The sequence below is a fragment of the Tachysurus fulvidraco genome, chromosome 21 (assembly GCF_022655615.1).
Source record: "Tachysurus fulvidraco isolate hzauxx_2018 chromosome 21, HZAU_PFXX_2.0, whole genome shotgun sequence".
NCBI lineage: Eukaryota > Metazoa > Chordata > Actinopteri > Siluriformes > Bagridae > Tachysurus > Tachysurus fulvidraco.
Window position 1 is genome coordinate 15,295,242 of NC_062538.1, and position 15,654 is coordinate 15,310,895.

The 15,654-nt window shown below is 39.4% G+C and overlaps 2 protein-coding genes across 11 annotated transcripts in view; both read left to right on the plus strand.

Annotated features, from left to right (window-relative positions):
* camsap1a (calmodulin regulated spectrin-associated protein 1a) overlaps positions 1-6,474 on the plus strand; it is a 28,798-nt gene extending 22,324 nt beyond the window's left edge. For 4 of the 7 annotated variants that reach the window (XM_047805999.1, XM_027178902.2, XM_027178892.2 and 1 more), the window contains 7 exons: positions 94-2,059; positions 2,793-2,929; positions 3,237-3,424; positions 3,536-3,632; positions 3,762-3,883; positions 4,184-4,302; positions 5,101-6,474. In XM_047805999.1, the coding sequence (XP_047661955.1) occupies positions 94-2,059; positions 2,793-2,929; positions 3,237-3,424; positions 3,536-3,632; positions 3,762-3,883; positions 4,184-4,302; positions 5,101-5,391 (2,920 nt within the window). In that variant the 3' untranslated portion in view covers positions 5,392-6,474. Of the gene's footprint in view, positions 1-93; positions 2,060-2,792; positions 2,930-3,236; positions 3,449-3,535; positions 3,633-3,761; positions 3,884-4,183; positions 4,303-5,100 lie in introns of all 7 variants that reach the window. The other 3 variants (XM_047806000.1, XM_047806002.1, XM_027178889.2) reach the window with 3 other exon arrangements.
* A 2,282-nt stretch (positions 6,475-8,756) lies between these two features.
* cdk5rap2 (CDK5 regulatory subunit associated protein 2) overlaps positions 8,757-15,654 on the plus strand; it is a 37,383-nt gene continuing 30,485 nt past the window's right edge. Inside the window, exons 1-7 of one of the 4 annotated variants that reach the window (XM_027179374.2) lie at positions 8,757-8,962; positions 12,842-12,906; positions 13,062-13,126; positions 14,572-14,682; positions 14,857-14,933; positions 15,107-15,224; positions 15,353-15,534. In XM_027179374.2, the coding sequence (XP_027035175.1) occupies positions 8,910-8,962; positions 12,842-12,906; positions 13,062-13,126; positions 14,572-14,682; positions 14,857-14,933; positions 15,107-15,224; positions 15,353-15,534 (671 nt within the window). In that variant the 5' untranslated portion in view covers positions 8,757-8,909. Of the gene's footprint in view, positions 8,963-9,912; positions 10,094-10,237; positions 10,468-12,841; positions 12,907-13,061; positions 13,127-14,571; positions 14,683-14,856; positions 14,934-15,106; positions 15,225-15,352; positions 15,535-15,654 lie in introns of those variants that run through there. The other 3 variants (XM_027179408.2, XM_027179417.2, XM_027179426.2) reach the window with 3 other exon arrangements.

Below are 15,654 nucleotides of genomic sequence, written 5' to 3' on the forward strand. Positions count from 1 at the left end.
AAGATGTCAAAGCTCTCTTACTGACATAACATTTGAACTCAGTTTGCAGACATATGTTTCAACTAATTTCTCTTCCTCTCATTCTTTCTGTAGACCAATTTCTCAGCTGGAAATGGAGTGGGAGCGGGTGGGTGGTGACAACATCAGCTTAGCGCGCTCCATCAGCAAAGACAGTTTAGCTTCCAATGTCATCTCTGTAACTCCTCGTCACCATGTCAACGGTCAGCCTACCCCAGACGCAGCATATAGTAATGACAGTGATGAAAAGGAGGAGGAGCTTATGGCCATTGTAGGACCCGGTGGGGTGGGGGGGTTCAGAGAACCCCAGTCAGAGAGCTTCATCCATGAGCCATTGCAGCCGGCTTTCTTACGACCTAATAAGGAAAAAATTTCAGTGGTCAGTAAACGAGAAGAAAGTGGCGAGGGGCAAAGACGAAGAGGGGGGCACTCACCTATTGACCACACAATAATAAACCAAAGTTTCATGACCATTGATACTGTGGAACCAGAAGATATAAATTCTATGCCATCTGGTGGTTTCTTCCTACATGCAAACTGTGAGCTTCCGAGACATGGAAAACATGAGTGGGTGGGTGAAGCCTCAGATTCAGATATTGAGGATGAAGAAGAGGAAGATGATATAGAAGAAAAGGAACTTGAAAGCACTCTAAAGTGCCCAGGTCACCGACAAGAAGACGAATCAGCAAAGTTGTGCGAGGATGTGCAAGTGTGTGAGCACAGAGACAAAGATAGCACCAGTGGATGTTGTAGCCCATATCCAAGCTCATTTTCACAGGCTAGCAGCACCTCTAGCCATATGACGAGCTTTGCAGAGCGAAGATTGCATCGCAGTGCTGTGCATGATGGTTACAGCAGTGCAAGCAGCTCACATGCTACCACTCCTGATGGCTCTGAGTGTGGCACCTTGAGTCCTGATGGAAAAGGAGGCATGGCCTCAGACCTTGTCCACCTTCGACTGCAGCTAGAGGATAAACGGCGTACCATAGAGGCTCAAAAAAAGAAGATGGAGGTGCTGGCAGCACGGCAGAGACTTAAGCTGGGCAAAGCAGCTTTTCTTAATGTGGTTAAGAAGGGACGCAGCGATACGCTGCCACATCCAGCCAAACAGGAATTAGTTCCAATGAAAGAGAAAGGACTGACAAAAGATGACACGTGCATGCAGGTTTTGAAGGCCAAGAGCAAGGAAATTGAGCAAAACCTGGATAAAGAGTCAAGAAAACTTTGGGAGGATTCAGCATCACCTGTTAGCATAGAGGGGGTTAATTACAAAGCTGAAGGGGTGGATGAGGAGGATGTGTGTGAAGACTTAGATCTGAGTGATTGCAGCCACTCAATTGAGCTTTTGAACGACGCAATCAGTGTAATCCAGCAACAGATGATGCAACTGTCTGTCCAGCAGGAGCTGCTAATGAAACAAACCCTGAAGCCTCCACCGCAGGAGCTGCTCATGAAACAAACCCTGAAGTCTCAACCTCAGGAGCTGCTCATGAAACAAACCTTGAATTCTCCACAAGAATATGTGATGAAACCTCAAATTCCTGAGACTAAGCCTCAACCCACGACACAGTTCTTAGAGATGTCTTCTGCCACACGACGACCTCCCAAATTAAGTTCGTCACGAAGCATTCGAACAAAACCTTCAGAGCTTAAATTTAGCAAGGAGAATAACACTCGTGCAAGTTCAAAAGCCAGTGGCCGAACACCTACTAACGATTCCAGGACACCTCAGGACTGCGGGACGCCACGAGCAGAGAACGACGAAGAGCATGTGGCCAAAGCAACTGGACGCACCCCTGGCAGAAGTGTGGCACGAAATACCACATTTCGTCTCCTTGACTCTGGAAACCAAAAGTCCGGAGGCCTAGAGTTGCCCAAACTAGAATCACCAGAAGTGGAAGCGCAAAGTGGATCAGTGAAAGAAACCATTGAGGATCAGTGTGAGGAGAAGAAAGCCCAGTTGATCGAAGTAGCCCTGTCTGAACTGATTGATGCACCTGACTCTGGCGAACAAAAATCAGGACTGGGCTTTTTCTTCAAGGTAACAATAATGGGGTTTTCTCTTGTTTTTTTTATATGAAATTAAGAAGTTGAACTTATATTTCAGTGTGGTAGTAAAAGTCAAAATTGAATTCAGCAAATCAGGTGTAACAATGGTTGATGTAAATGATTTTTTATAACACTGAGTGTGAATGTGTTTAGTCTATGAGTCGTGTCTGAACACATGATTTCATGCAATAGATAATGTTTCCATACTTTTCGATCTCTGGGTGAAAAAATATTTATTTATATTTATACATAAATATAAGAAATGCTTTTCTTATATTTATGTATAAATATAAATAATTATTTTTGGATGGATTGATTTGCATATAGGTGCAGTGCCCTAAGTTGCTGATTATGTTGCTTAGGAAAATAACCAGCAAAAAACGTTTAGAAACCATTTTATCTTGCTATAACCCAGTTGCTTCTTAATGTAAAAACACAAAATTTGCTAATAATTAAATAAATAAAAAAGTCCACTATGTGTATACTCACTTTATAAACTTTGCATATTTTGGTATTAGCTGGTTTGAATATTTTATAAGCTGCTGTTCTCCTGGAAGCTTTTTCCTTGACCAAGAGAAGGACCAAATGACCAAAACGTCTTGACTTGTCTATGCATTATGCTGATGCCACATGATTGGCTGAATAGATAACTGCATGAATGTGAATGTGTTCCTAATAAAATGGACGGTGAGTTTATATTTGTGTGTGTCTGTGTGTGCGTGAAGGACGATCAGAAGGCGGCGGATGAGCTGGCTAAGAAGCGTGCTGCCTTTTTGCTGAAGCAGCAGAAGAAGGCTGAGGAGGCACGTCTTCGCAAGCAGCAGGGGGAGGCAGAGTCTGAGCTTAAACGAGATGAGGCCAGGTACTTGTGCTTGTGTCTTCTGTATGGGAAAGAAATTAAGACAACTGAGACAACATACAAAAATATTTGTATTTAATTATCTGCTAAATGTGAATGTGAAATGCAAAGAGCCACATAACATTGATCCCAGCATTCCCCAAAAAATACACTTAAAAACAACATTGTTAAATCATAGCTAAGTATTTTCTTGGTAACTCGTGTAGTCGACTGTTAAAAAAATATTATGGTCTGTCCTAGGTCTGAACCAGGCCAACACATCGTACAGGTATAAGGTCGAATTTTAATGCTGTTTATATTTATATGTCAGGCGTAAGGCAGAGGAAGAGAGGATGCGTAAGGAGGAGGAAAAGGCACGCAGGGAATTAATCAAGCAGGAATATCTGCGAAAAAAACAACAGGAACTGATGGAAGAACAGGGTGTGACCAAGCCTCGGCCCCAACGCAGGCGGTCCCATCCCAAATCACACCATCGTGGCCAATCCGGCACCACCACCCGTATGACAGCTCGGCCTCTATGCTGTACATGATACACAATTTACAAATATTATATTTTTAACATTTTTATAATCTCTCTCTCTGTGTCTGTCTTTGTTTGTGTAATTCTAGCTGTACGTTTATGTACTGCTCCATCTGGCTCCTCTCTTTCTTTAGCGTCTGCTGTTACAGAAGCAGACAGCGTTACCTCCGGCGGGGGCTCACAGAGGTCGGTTTATATGTGTGTGTGTGTGTGTGTGTATGTGCAGGATGTTTGTCATCTCTGAGAACTATGAGGAACAATAAACATTCATGTGTAGAGTAAAAGTCTGTACTAGTTTGTGATTGTGTGTCACAGAGGTGGAGGTGAATCCGTGGAGTCGTTTCCTATGTTAAGCCGCAATGCTAGCAGGAACATGGAGAGAGACTGGGACAATGGTTCAACAGCTTCCTCCATCACATCTACAGCAGAATACAGTGGTGGAGTACAACACACACACATATATCTACACACACACAGACAAACACACACGCATACAGCTCATTAATGCTATAATATAACCTGAACCACAATTACCAAAAAGAGACATTTTGCCTCCTTAAGTATTTACATAAAAGCTGTAGTTTTCCAGGTTTCCTTGTTGGGACCAGCCACATAGCCCATGTCATCTATTACTATTTATTTTTTGCAGAGGGGACACTTGGTCTCCATCAGCATATAAAATCATGTGTACACACAGACACATTCTGATTAATATGCTTGCTTTGTGCTTGTTTTAGGCCTGAGGTTGTATAAGGAGCCCAGCGCTAAGTCCAATAAGCTGATCATCCAGAATGCCATTGCCCACTGCTGCCTGGCTGGCAAGGTCAACGAAGCCCAGAAGAATGCTGTGCTAGAGGTAATGCATCTAAGTTTAACTGGAGTACACAAACACTACATAAATATCCCAACTGTATGTCTAAAGCTAAAAAAAAAACAGAATACGTGGCTCAGCCAAGTGCCACCTTGATCCCCATGATGCCACATCATGGCTGGGAGTAAAAAAGTGCCAAATAAACTGTGCTGCCTGGGAAGGAAGAATAAAATACTGCTCTGTGATTTTTATTTGGCTTCAAATATCTCAGAGGAATAATGATATAGTAAAATATATAAGATAAGATAAGATATAATAAAATATCTTCACCCTCATAGTCTTCACCCTTCACCCTCCCTGCTTTGTACGATAGCAGAGACCAGACTGGTGGGTGGGAATTGGCAAGGACTACATACAGAAAATTGTTATTAACAGTGACATAAGAGGATGTTGGACTGACAGCTTCTCAAGTATCAGACAAGCTACATGCTGAATGGTGGGAAAGGGAAATGACTGATGACTACATGCTAATAATTACAATAAAAAAGGTCTGTAGCATTACACAGCATTGTGAGATAAAAAAATTTAATTCAAAATGACTTCTATAACAATTTCCTAAATTTCCCAAATTTAAGATATACATATAACTGAAATATATACAAAACTAAACATTAACAGTGAGAGTCATAGAGGATAAGGCAAGCACAAATTTAGAGCTTTAACTAAAGAATCACAGGAAAACGTCACAATCCATGTCATCAACAGTGCAGAGGATTAGGGATGAGTTTGAAATAAAACAAAAGAAAATGTCTTTAAGATGATGTTGCTTGTTGTTCACTATAGGAAATCGAGCGCTGTGAGGCCAATCACCTGATGATCCTGTTCCGTGATGGTGGTTGTCAGTTCCGGTCACTTTATGCGTTCATGCCTGACACTGAGGAGCTGACAAAGCTGTCAGGGACCGGCCCACGCTCCATAACTCGCAAAATGATTGACACGCTCTACAAATACAGCTCAGACCGCAAGCAGTTTACGGTCATACCGGCCAAGACAGTCTCAGCCAGTGTGGACGCCATCACCATTCACAACCACCTGTGGCAGCTCAAAAGACAATGTTCATCCAAGAGGAAATAAAAAATGCATTTTTTTCTCGCATTCCTATTGGCTTCTGAATTAAGCTTCCTTATCGGTCATCTTCTATAAGCTTCAGGGTCAGTGTAGCTCCACTCTTAATAGCCCACCAGCTGCATCACTGTCTATAACATATTGCAGCTCAGGAGGATGAGTAACTCAAGAGGAAGTGACACGCTCATTTCTTGCGCGCCTATTAACACTGGAATTGTGCTTCCTTATTGACTGTTTCCTATTAGCTACTGCTCCACTCTTCGCTGCAATACTGACTGCAGGTGATGCATTGGGTGTGCACAATGGGTGTGTCAGTGCAGGTGAGCATCACCGTGAAGCCAAGATCTATTAAAACATAGCTGCGGAACCATGATATCACCGCGCTGCCTTGATTTGCATACAGAAACCTTAACTTCACCCGTGTTGGTCACATGACCCTCAAAATATGAGCACACCTGGCACTGAAGGGATGGGGCATATGTTTGTCAGAGAGTGTTACAACATAATATGACGAATGTGTTTTATTTTGTTTAGTGTTTTTTTTTACGGCAGGTATTTCTGCATGTGGCACTTTTTCAGTTTTTCAAAGAGATGGGTTCATTTCTACTTTAGTGTTATTTCACCTTGAACACACATACACATTCTTTTGACTTATCACACTGAAAAGTGTGTGTTTATATGCGTTGGGTTTTGTTTCTTCGATGCTGCTGATTTTGACCAGCGCTATGTGCAAAACTGCAAAAGCACATGAAAAAGAGTGTGTGGTTAGATGCTGAAGTGAAGTCTGTACTGGCCTTTGTGGATTATTTAATCACAGTTTAAAGCTTTTATCATAGGACAGGAATGTATTTGTGTTGGCTGTTTGATTTGTTCACCACTTCACCCCGTTCTCCATTCAGTGTTGTCTGTCCTTTTTTTCAGTGGCCACTGACAGTATTGATGTACTTCTGCAGTTCTTCACTGAGCAACATGATTGTCATGGAAACACTATAGTGTGTGTGTGTGTGTGTGTGTGTGTGTGTGTGTGTGTGTGTGTGTGTGTGTGTGTGTGTGTGTGTGTGTGTGTATGCAGTCCTTTGTTAATGTAAATGTATAGACAGTAAGACATTTGCTTTACTTTTTCTTTTATTATTTTTTCACATATTTATTTTAAAGAGGAGCCGGGAAAAATAATAAATTATTCAAGCAAAGGCAGGTTTGTAAAAAAAATCTCTCTCTTTCTCTTTCTCTTTCTCTCTCTCTCTCACACACACACACTCACACACAAACTCTGGCTTGAACCCCACGCAATTTTAGATAAAATTCTTGTATATTTCCTTTTTTTTGCCAAGATATTCCAATAAAATAAAATCCCAAAGCAAAATATTAATGAGAAAATGTTAAAAAAAAAATTTTCTATTTGTGGATTTTCTAATTCAGGGATTTTAAAATGGGGTGGGTCTTAATAGAGCCAAGTGCAGCTGGAAATCTGAATACAAAAAAGTAGCTACTGAATTGTTTGCAAAACTGCGAAAGCACATGGAAAAGTGTGTGTGGTTGGATGATGAAGTGAAGTCTGTACTGGCCTTTGTGGATTATTTAATAACAGTTTAAAGCTTTTATCATAGGACAGGTATGTATCATTCTTTAGCACACAAGTATATTCATTCCATCCAGTTGAATAGCTGTGTAAACTCATAATGGGTTTGGGTGATGAGGCAGAAATTGGTGTCTTATTGGATTATTCTTAAGAGCTTGTGCATGTAGGTGGCTCCCATTATGGTGTTATCAGATGATCTGGTCTGACTATTCGACTTGGCACACTGTTTACTACAGATGCTCTTCTTGACACAATCCTCCCATTTTTTTTTATCCAGGATTGGGACCAACATTGAAAGTGCTCTGGTTTGTGCAGCCTCCTAGTGGCTGGGTTGATTCTCTGCCCGGGATTTGAACTTGCCACACTGGGGAGAGCATGGGATCATTTGCCACTAGATTACCAGGGAACAAAATGAGGAGAACATACAATACATACTAACACACATACAATTGTTCCATTCCTAAAACATTCTAAATGTCCCAAAAATATGTATCAAAATATTTTATTGTAGAATCTTTTAAGTAATGGGTCTGTGAACATTAGAGACTATTAGATGCAAGCAAATCGCACTTTCTGCAAAATTACACCTACACATTTTTTTTTTATTAGAACAATACATTGCACTTGTTTTCATATGAAATGGTCTCAAATGCCAGTTAACAGAACCTTTATTTTAAAAAAAAACTACAATAAATGCCTTTCTATTGAATATTTTGAAAGTATATTTGGTTATATGTGGAATTGTCAGACCTTTTAATCTTCTTCTGAATAAATAAGGAAGAAAGTAGAAAATAAGAACAAGAACTAGAATGTACATTTCCTGAAGAAAATGTGAATGGTGCTTGCACGTGGCAAATCTCGGCACTCGGTTGCTAGGGTGAAATTTTAGGAATTTCCCATTCAAGTCTATGGGTCTTTTTTGGCCTCTTTTTCGTCCGCTGTGCAAACATCGTTGGTCGGATCGCTTATAAAAGTCATAGCACACCTCTCTTCAATGTGCCGGTCGATTTGACACCTCATTCATGAGTCTATAGGACAAAAGCTGCGGGACAAAGAAGAAGAATATCTCAGTATGCAAGATAACAAGCAAGCACCATTAATAAGAAGACGCTTCACTCTCATCACCTACTGTAGTTATCAAGGAGGCAACCATCATGGGCTAATTAACTACATTGACTCTAAAAAAAAGTTGACAAACACTGAGCTGGTGAGTCGACCTAACCTCAACCAGAAGCTATAGTTTGAGACGGGGGTTGAACTCGATCTCAGGTTACAGTTTGAGTAGTGTTTTGTATATGATTTCTGTTTTAGTTTCCTTGGGGTTTTTTGGTTTCCTTCCACCTCCCCAAAACAATTCAGGTTTGCAGATTGTGTGTGTCCATGACCGTGAGTCGACCTAACCTCATCCCACCCATGGTATTTTCCAGCCTCACTAGTATTCCCAGAAACCACAACAACCCTATTGAAAGTGAGTGAATAATCAAATGTATGTAAAAACCCACTACACAAACTGTTGACAAAACTAAAACTAAAACAAAGCAGCAACTGGGAAAAAAAACTTTTTGGAATCTAATCACACTAAGTAGGCATAATAATGATTTTTGACTGAAAAAATGACTTTTTTTTCTTATAAAATCCTTTTAAAGGCGATGTAAATGTTTGTTAGACTCCACAGAGGACAGAACCAACAACAGTAAACTAGTCAAACAACAGGAAGGTTTTATTTTGTCCAATCACTGAAGAGTAGCGTAGCACGTGACCCACTCCCCTCGGGTCCATGCTGTCGCTGGCGGGTAGTGACGTCACTGGTTCTAAAATGGCGGTACTGAATCTGCTTTGAATTTTCCCTTTGCTGCTTTGTTTTTTTTTATTTTTTATAATAAACGAGTTTAAATGATTAGTTTTGACTCTGATCTTGCGGCTAAATAGTGATATTAATTAGGAAAAAATGGATTCGGTGGTAGGGGAGGACCAGACGCTGCCTTTTGACATCAATGGGAGGTAAGTTAGCTAATTTAAAAATGAATTAATTTTGGATGAAGCCAAAACAGACCGCGCAGTTTCATATAAACAGCCATTTCAAAGACATAGAAAGGGAAGCACATTAGCAGATAAAGGCAAACAACAACAACAAATAACCGTGTTGTCATCATCATAATTCAAATGTTTATTTTCTTTTCTTCTCGCAATGACAAGTGATTCGGAGTCGATTCCGAAAAGTGAAATGACTCGTTTGCACAGACGACGTTCAAATTGAAGGTGTTAGGTGACATTCTGCACAGCGAAGTACGTCAGTAATCAGTAGTATTTTTTTTTTTTAGTTTGGAAAGCAGATTTCACTGCTAAATGTATCTTAAAGCTACCAAGGTTTTAAGGCTACCACATTTGACACTGTGTGGCACATTTGACACATTAGTGTTAACTCGTTAGCACTTGTTTAATTCATCTTTTTTCCAGATATCTTTACATAACCCTTCTTTGTTCATACTCATAATATATCATAACCGTGTTTTATGCAAGCAACACATAATTTTTGCATAATGTAAGGATTATTCTGTGAGATCGACTTCTCGATTCAACACAATCGATTCCCAACAAGCTGAATTCCGATTCAGAGTCGACCCCCAAAGCGAACAACCAGTGTTCACACTTGCAGTTGTACATAACGACGTGGCTGTTTATATAGTTATATGCTTATGCGTATCAGTATCATTAGGGTTAAGTCTATTTTGAATTATCTGTTTTATAAATTCTGTCTGTGTGCGTTTAGAAAGAAATATCTGAGTTTAAAAGAATCGAACAGATTCTGATGCTGATGATTTCTGACTTGGTCGATTAATAAAGCCCGTCCGTTATCTTTGTCTCATCATATCAATCCATTTCTACGTTTTAGATGAAGACACACGTCATATCCGTTGTGACTTCCGCTTTCATAAGCTTAGTGACTTTATTGCGCAGTGACAGTTATTTTAATTCCCGCGCGTGCGATCGCGTCTCGCGCTGTCATAACAAATAATACGCAGTTAGCGAGATAGCATTGCTAGCTAATAAGTGTTAGACGGAATGGAAAAACTTTCCATTTGGATCACGTAACGGTCCCTTTCTACTATATTTTTAATATTAAACCAGTAGGTAGGTAAGTTTAATATTAAAATATAATATTTGGTTCATATATATATATATATATATATTTATAGGCTGCGTTCGAAACTAGCCAGGAATGTTCTGATGGGTTGGCATGGTTACCGTGTGCCAATAATACGTTACAATAACAGTATGTGAAATTGCTTTACTTGGTGTTGACATTAGCAAGGAAGTATGATTTCATCTGCATTGGTGTACTGTTTCTTCGCATTAGTTTCAGACTTTAGAGAGTTAGAAAAGCTGTGTGTGAGTGTGAGTGTGAGTAAGCTCAAGTTTTGAGGAAGAAGACACATCACGTGTGTTTGCTCTTAAACACGGCTTTTTGGTGTAATTGACTGGAAAGCACAGGAGCCTATAGTAAGGTGAGAATAAGCTGAGCCTTCGCTGTCCTTATGGCGCTGATGAATAAGTAAATAGCGGAGTTCTTATAACCGTTATAATTATTCACGCGCAGGTGTTTATATTGGCGTCAGAAATTCCGCTTCAGTTTACGTTCAATTTTGACTTTTGTCGATTGTGGATTGTTTTTGTACAATTGTTACCGTTATGTGATGTGGTACGAGGTCTTCTATATCTTTAGAGAAGAGGAAGTATTGTGTTTAGAGTCGCTTTGAGGAAGCGACTAAAAAGGATTTCTGTCTCTGTCTTTAATTCATATTAAAATCCCGATATCAGAATTCAACTCGTATGGATACTTTGTACATAGCTGGCAGGGTCTTTTATTTTTTGCCATGTTAATAATACCATTATGTATCTATGGTACACGTTTTGTATTGTTAGCATTGATCCCTGCAGCTTAAGAGTTCGGATAGTAAGCAAAATGCCACCTCCTCTGTCAGTTCATTCCTCTTTACTATTTTTAATCATAGGCAGTACAACTGGTAAATGTGATAACAATATCCTTTTAAATTTAAAGAGAGTACTTTGTTACTTGCTGACACTTTGTGAACATATTTTACTGGCTCAAAAGGACTTTCAATAATAATAATAATAATAATAATAATAATAATAATAATAATAATAATAATAATAGGCTTTACAAGTTCACATTCTTTTACTGCTGAAAAGGATGTAGAATGTGTAGGTTACTGCATTCGGCAGAAACCAGAAAAGTGCAGGTTTTAACAAGCAGCTGTTTAGAAACAAGCTCGACCGAATTCTATTCAGCTTTACCTCAGGCAACAGCAGAAAACCATGTCGATTTCATTTTCTTAAGAATAATGTTCTGAAAAAATTGCAGTCTACCCAAGCATCTGGTAAATCATCAAACTCAAAAAAAAGTGATAGACTATGGAAAGTAAAAGGAGGACCTGTATCATTTTACCCTTGATGGGATTGATTTGACAGGTTGTGATATGAAGTGAAAGATGGAGTGATGTTTTGCACTGTCACATGCATTCCAATCGACAAAGCTGACTATATATAATATTTAAAAAAAATATTATAAATTATTTATAATTTTATATCAGCACTTTTTCATAAATACTGCTGTTAACTAATGCGACTTGACTTGAAAAATTATGTTTATAACATTTGCTTCGTTCCACAATGCAACACTCCTGTTGTCAGCAACCACATCATCATTGTGATGCTGTGAAAAGCTGAATGGCTCAAGTAAGGTGTTATGAGCTGTGTTAGTAGAACACTGATGTTCTATCCAGGCAAGTAACTTTTATTTGGATAAGTGAACGACAAATCGACTTGTCCACAGGCCAACCACTTAATGTGCCACTCAAGCCCTGTGTTTGACTTAAAAATAGGGCAAAACTATATAGATTATGGGTCTCCATACCTCTCCAGTCATGTACCTGTTAGCAATGGGCGTGGCTGAAACACCCAATCTCAGTTATTAGAGGAGTTCACACACATTTGGTCATACATTGTACCAAAAACACAAAACTGCATTTCTTCTTCTTTTCCTTTCTATTATTCTTTCCCAGTTGTTTTGATAACCTTTTGAATGCTTTCCTAGTTTACAGTCACAATCTGCATAAATGAGGGAGGATGTTATGTAAATTAGGCATACAAGCAGTATATGGGGGTAAATTGGGCCATGAACATATGACGTGTAAATTAGAGACTTGTGGGCAATATGAAGTGGATTTAGCATTTAGATTGTTTCTACACAACCTCTGTGTTGTTGCACAGCTCACAATCCATTAATCTGTTTGTGGAAAGTCAGGAGTCAAGATATGTTACTCTTTAGAATGTGCAGTAAGAGCTTCTTTTGGAAACGGTTATGAACACATTAGAGATATAATTTTAGTCAGTGGAAATAAAAAAATAAATCTGAATGGTGAATGTGGGTTTTGTGGAAACATATTAGCCTGTATTGCCTTAGGATCACTCCATAAATAACATCCATCACTGAATAGTACTGTGTGTGTTTGATTGTTTTGGTGATTGTTTGGTGTGTGTGTGTGCACTAACATGGAGCAGTCATTAAAAGCACTGTGAAAGAGCCCCTCTACTTTTCTTAGGGTTTGTGTGTGTGTGTGTGTGTGTGTGTGTGTGTGTGTGTGTGTGTGTGTGTGTGTGTGTGTGTGTGTGTGTGTGTGTGTGTGTGTGTGTGTGTGTGTGTCCTGTGGTCTCTGTAGGTTCTAAAAGGCTCATGGAACTGTAGTATTGAATGGTTCATTGTGTATTTGATTTGATGAGTGAGTCTTTGTTTTTGTCTTTTTCAGAGCTTGTGTGTTTGTATGTGTTTATTCATTACGGTGTGTGATTTTTCTGCAGCTGCAGTATATCCAGACTGCCGGACTCTCTGAACATCGCAGACGTCAGCATGGACAGCATGACAGGTAACACCTCAGAATACACACACTGTTATTTCCATGTCATCCAGCTGTGTGGGAGATAAAGTGCCATGTGGAAACTGGACATAAAGCAGTAGCGTAGATTGTATGTATGATCTCTTTTTCATCATACAGTACTCCATGTTTCCTCTGTTCTTCAGCTTCCTTGTTCCCTGGGCAGAAGATGTCACCGACCAAAGCCATCACAATGAAGGACTACGAGAATGTAAGCACCACTTATTTAGTAGTAGCAATTTATTTAGCAGTACTAATGTTGGTGTGTCTAATACTCTGTCATAAATAAAGCCATATGTTAGCATAATTTCTTTACTTTTTTTTTCCTCCCCCCCTCCCCTCCCCCACTTTTTGTGATGCCAAAGCACCATTTTTTTTAACCTTCTTTCAGTCAAACATGACTCTGCCTTTTTGGCAACTCATCTTCTTCCACCCAGCAGCTATATAGCAATTCTCATCCAGGTTTATTTAGGACAGCTACAAGAGGGTAAACAACCAAATATAAGGGTTGTGGTAATGATGCTTTAGAACCGTTCGTGGTGATCAGAAAATACTTAATATAAAATTTGCTGAGCCACTGTTTTTCTATTTTGGATTTGATTCCTTGCTGCTGCAACTTTAACCAAATACAAATTTGACTTCCTTAAGCCGAATAAAACTAAGCTAAGAGTGCAGTCTCACAGGCTAACGAAATTGGCTTTTTAATGACGGCTACAGGTATGCTGAACAAGGTATATATAATATATATACAAACTGTTCTGCTATACCATTCAGAATACCTCAGCCACCAAAACAAACTGCTGTATAAAGATTAGTGGTTATACAGACATGGAAGAAATTTCCTTTCTTGATGCTAGGCCAAAATTCTCCACAGCGCTGTTTGCAATACAGTTATAACATTCTGTTCTTGAAGACATGTTGTTCATTGACAACTATGTCAGACTGTCTCTTTTAACTTGCTTTTTCTAAGACACACGAGAACTAGAGGTTTCCAGCATGTTACTTTGTTCCTCTGGATTAATGACAGAATGGAGCAGCCTACTTTCTTGTAAAGAGAGTGAGGGACTGTGCAAGTCCATTTAAGGTGCTGTTGAAAGAGAAATGGGTGGGAAAGAGGAGGGAAAGTGCTTTTTTTATGTGAAGTCTGAACTGATTAGATCAGTTCTGTCTTTCATTATATTTATAATGTAAAGGTCGCTTGATGAATATTAAACATAAATACGTCATTGAATGTTAAATTTTCTTTTCTGTTTTCCTTATGCCATCTTTATTGTTATTAAACTCTCTGATCTAGTTGTATTATTTTGTTTCTGATCCTATCTTTTTTTTTCCCCACCCCCTCTTTGCCCTAGATGTTGGCATAATGTTGTGCATTCTGCTACCCCCATCCAATCCCACAACACACACACACACACTGCCACAACACACGCGCACACACAGACACACACACAGGGGCTAGTAGACTGTCAAATTATCCCCTTTTTTCTGTGTAGTCTAATGATACCCTCATTAGTCATGTTAATTATTGTGTGGTTAATCCCCACAATGATCCAAAAAATAAAACGAGAAAAAGAATTGTTGATGAGAAATAATATTAAATACGTTTTAGCAAAAATAAATTTCAATGAATAATTTAAAGTTTTTCTGTCTTGGTAGCAAATTACAGCTCTGAAAAAAGAGAACTTTAACCTGAAGCTGAGGATCTACTTCCTGGAGGAGCGTGTGCAGCAAAAATGTGACGATTCTACAGAAGAGATTTACAAAACGGTGACAAGCACACACACTGGCGCACATGCACAAAAAAACAATACTCATTGTTCTGTCTACCAAACCACAAACAAGTAAATAATAAATGCTTTAGTAATCCTGGTGTCTGTGTGTTTGACTGTGTGTGCGTGTGTGTGTGTGCACGCCTTGGTTCCTGTGTTTGTCTGTGTGTAGAACATTGAGTTAAAAGTGGAGGTGGAATCTATGAAGAGAGACCTTGCTGAGAAACAGGAGCTGCTTGTGTCTGCATCGTAAGTCCCACTCCCTAATCTTCTCAATCAAAGCAGCTAGCTGTCCATTCAGGAAATCAATAACAATGCTTTATAAATCAATGTAATTTACAGCTGTCTGTTGATTTGATATGAATACATCTTAGATATACATCCACATCTGTTTTAAATAATCGGTGTGTGTCGGTGTGCAGAAAAGCTCTAGAGAGTTTAGCTAACAGAGCTTCAGGGGAAAGCCAGAGGGAGCGCGGTCAGAGAGAGATGGATGCACTCCGAGAAGCATTCAATGCCAGGATCAGAGATCTGGAGGAGGTATACATAAATACACACCCGCACAAGGAGAAATGTTAAACTTTTCCTGTCTTTCTTCATAATATAACATTTAAAAGAAATACACAGCAGCAGTTAAAGATGACTGCTCTCTTTTTTTTTTTTTTTAGTCTCTTCGCTGTGCAGAGGAGGAAGTGGAGAAGATGGCTTCTATTGCTGAGCAAGAGAAGCTGAGGAGTCTAGGTTTGGAGAAAGAACTTGAAGCTGTTTGTCAACCAGGATTATTGCACGATGCTGGCTCTGCCCGTGGACCAGACCACAAACTCCAGCAAGCTCTGCAGGAGAAAGACCGGTGAGCGAAATCCCAAACCCACACGTCTTCTGGTTTTACACATATAGACTTAACTAACATGGCATTTTGCATGTTGGAATACGAACACAAAAGGCACATGGGTAGGTGGCCTGTATATTT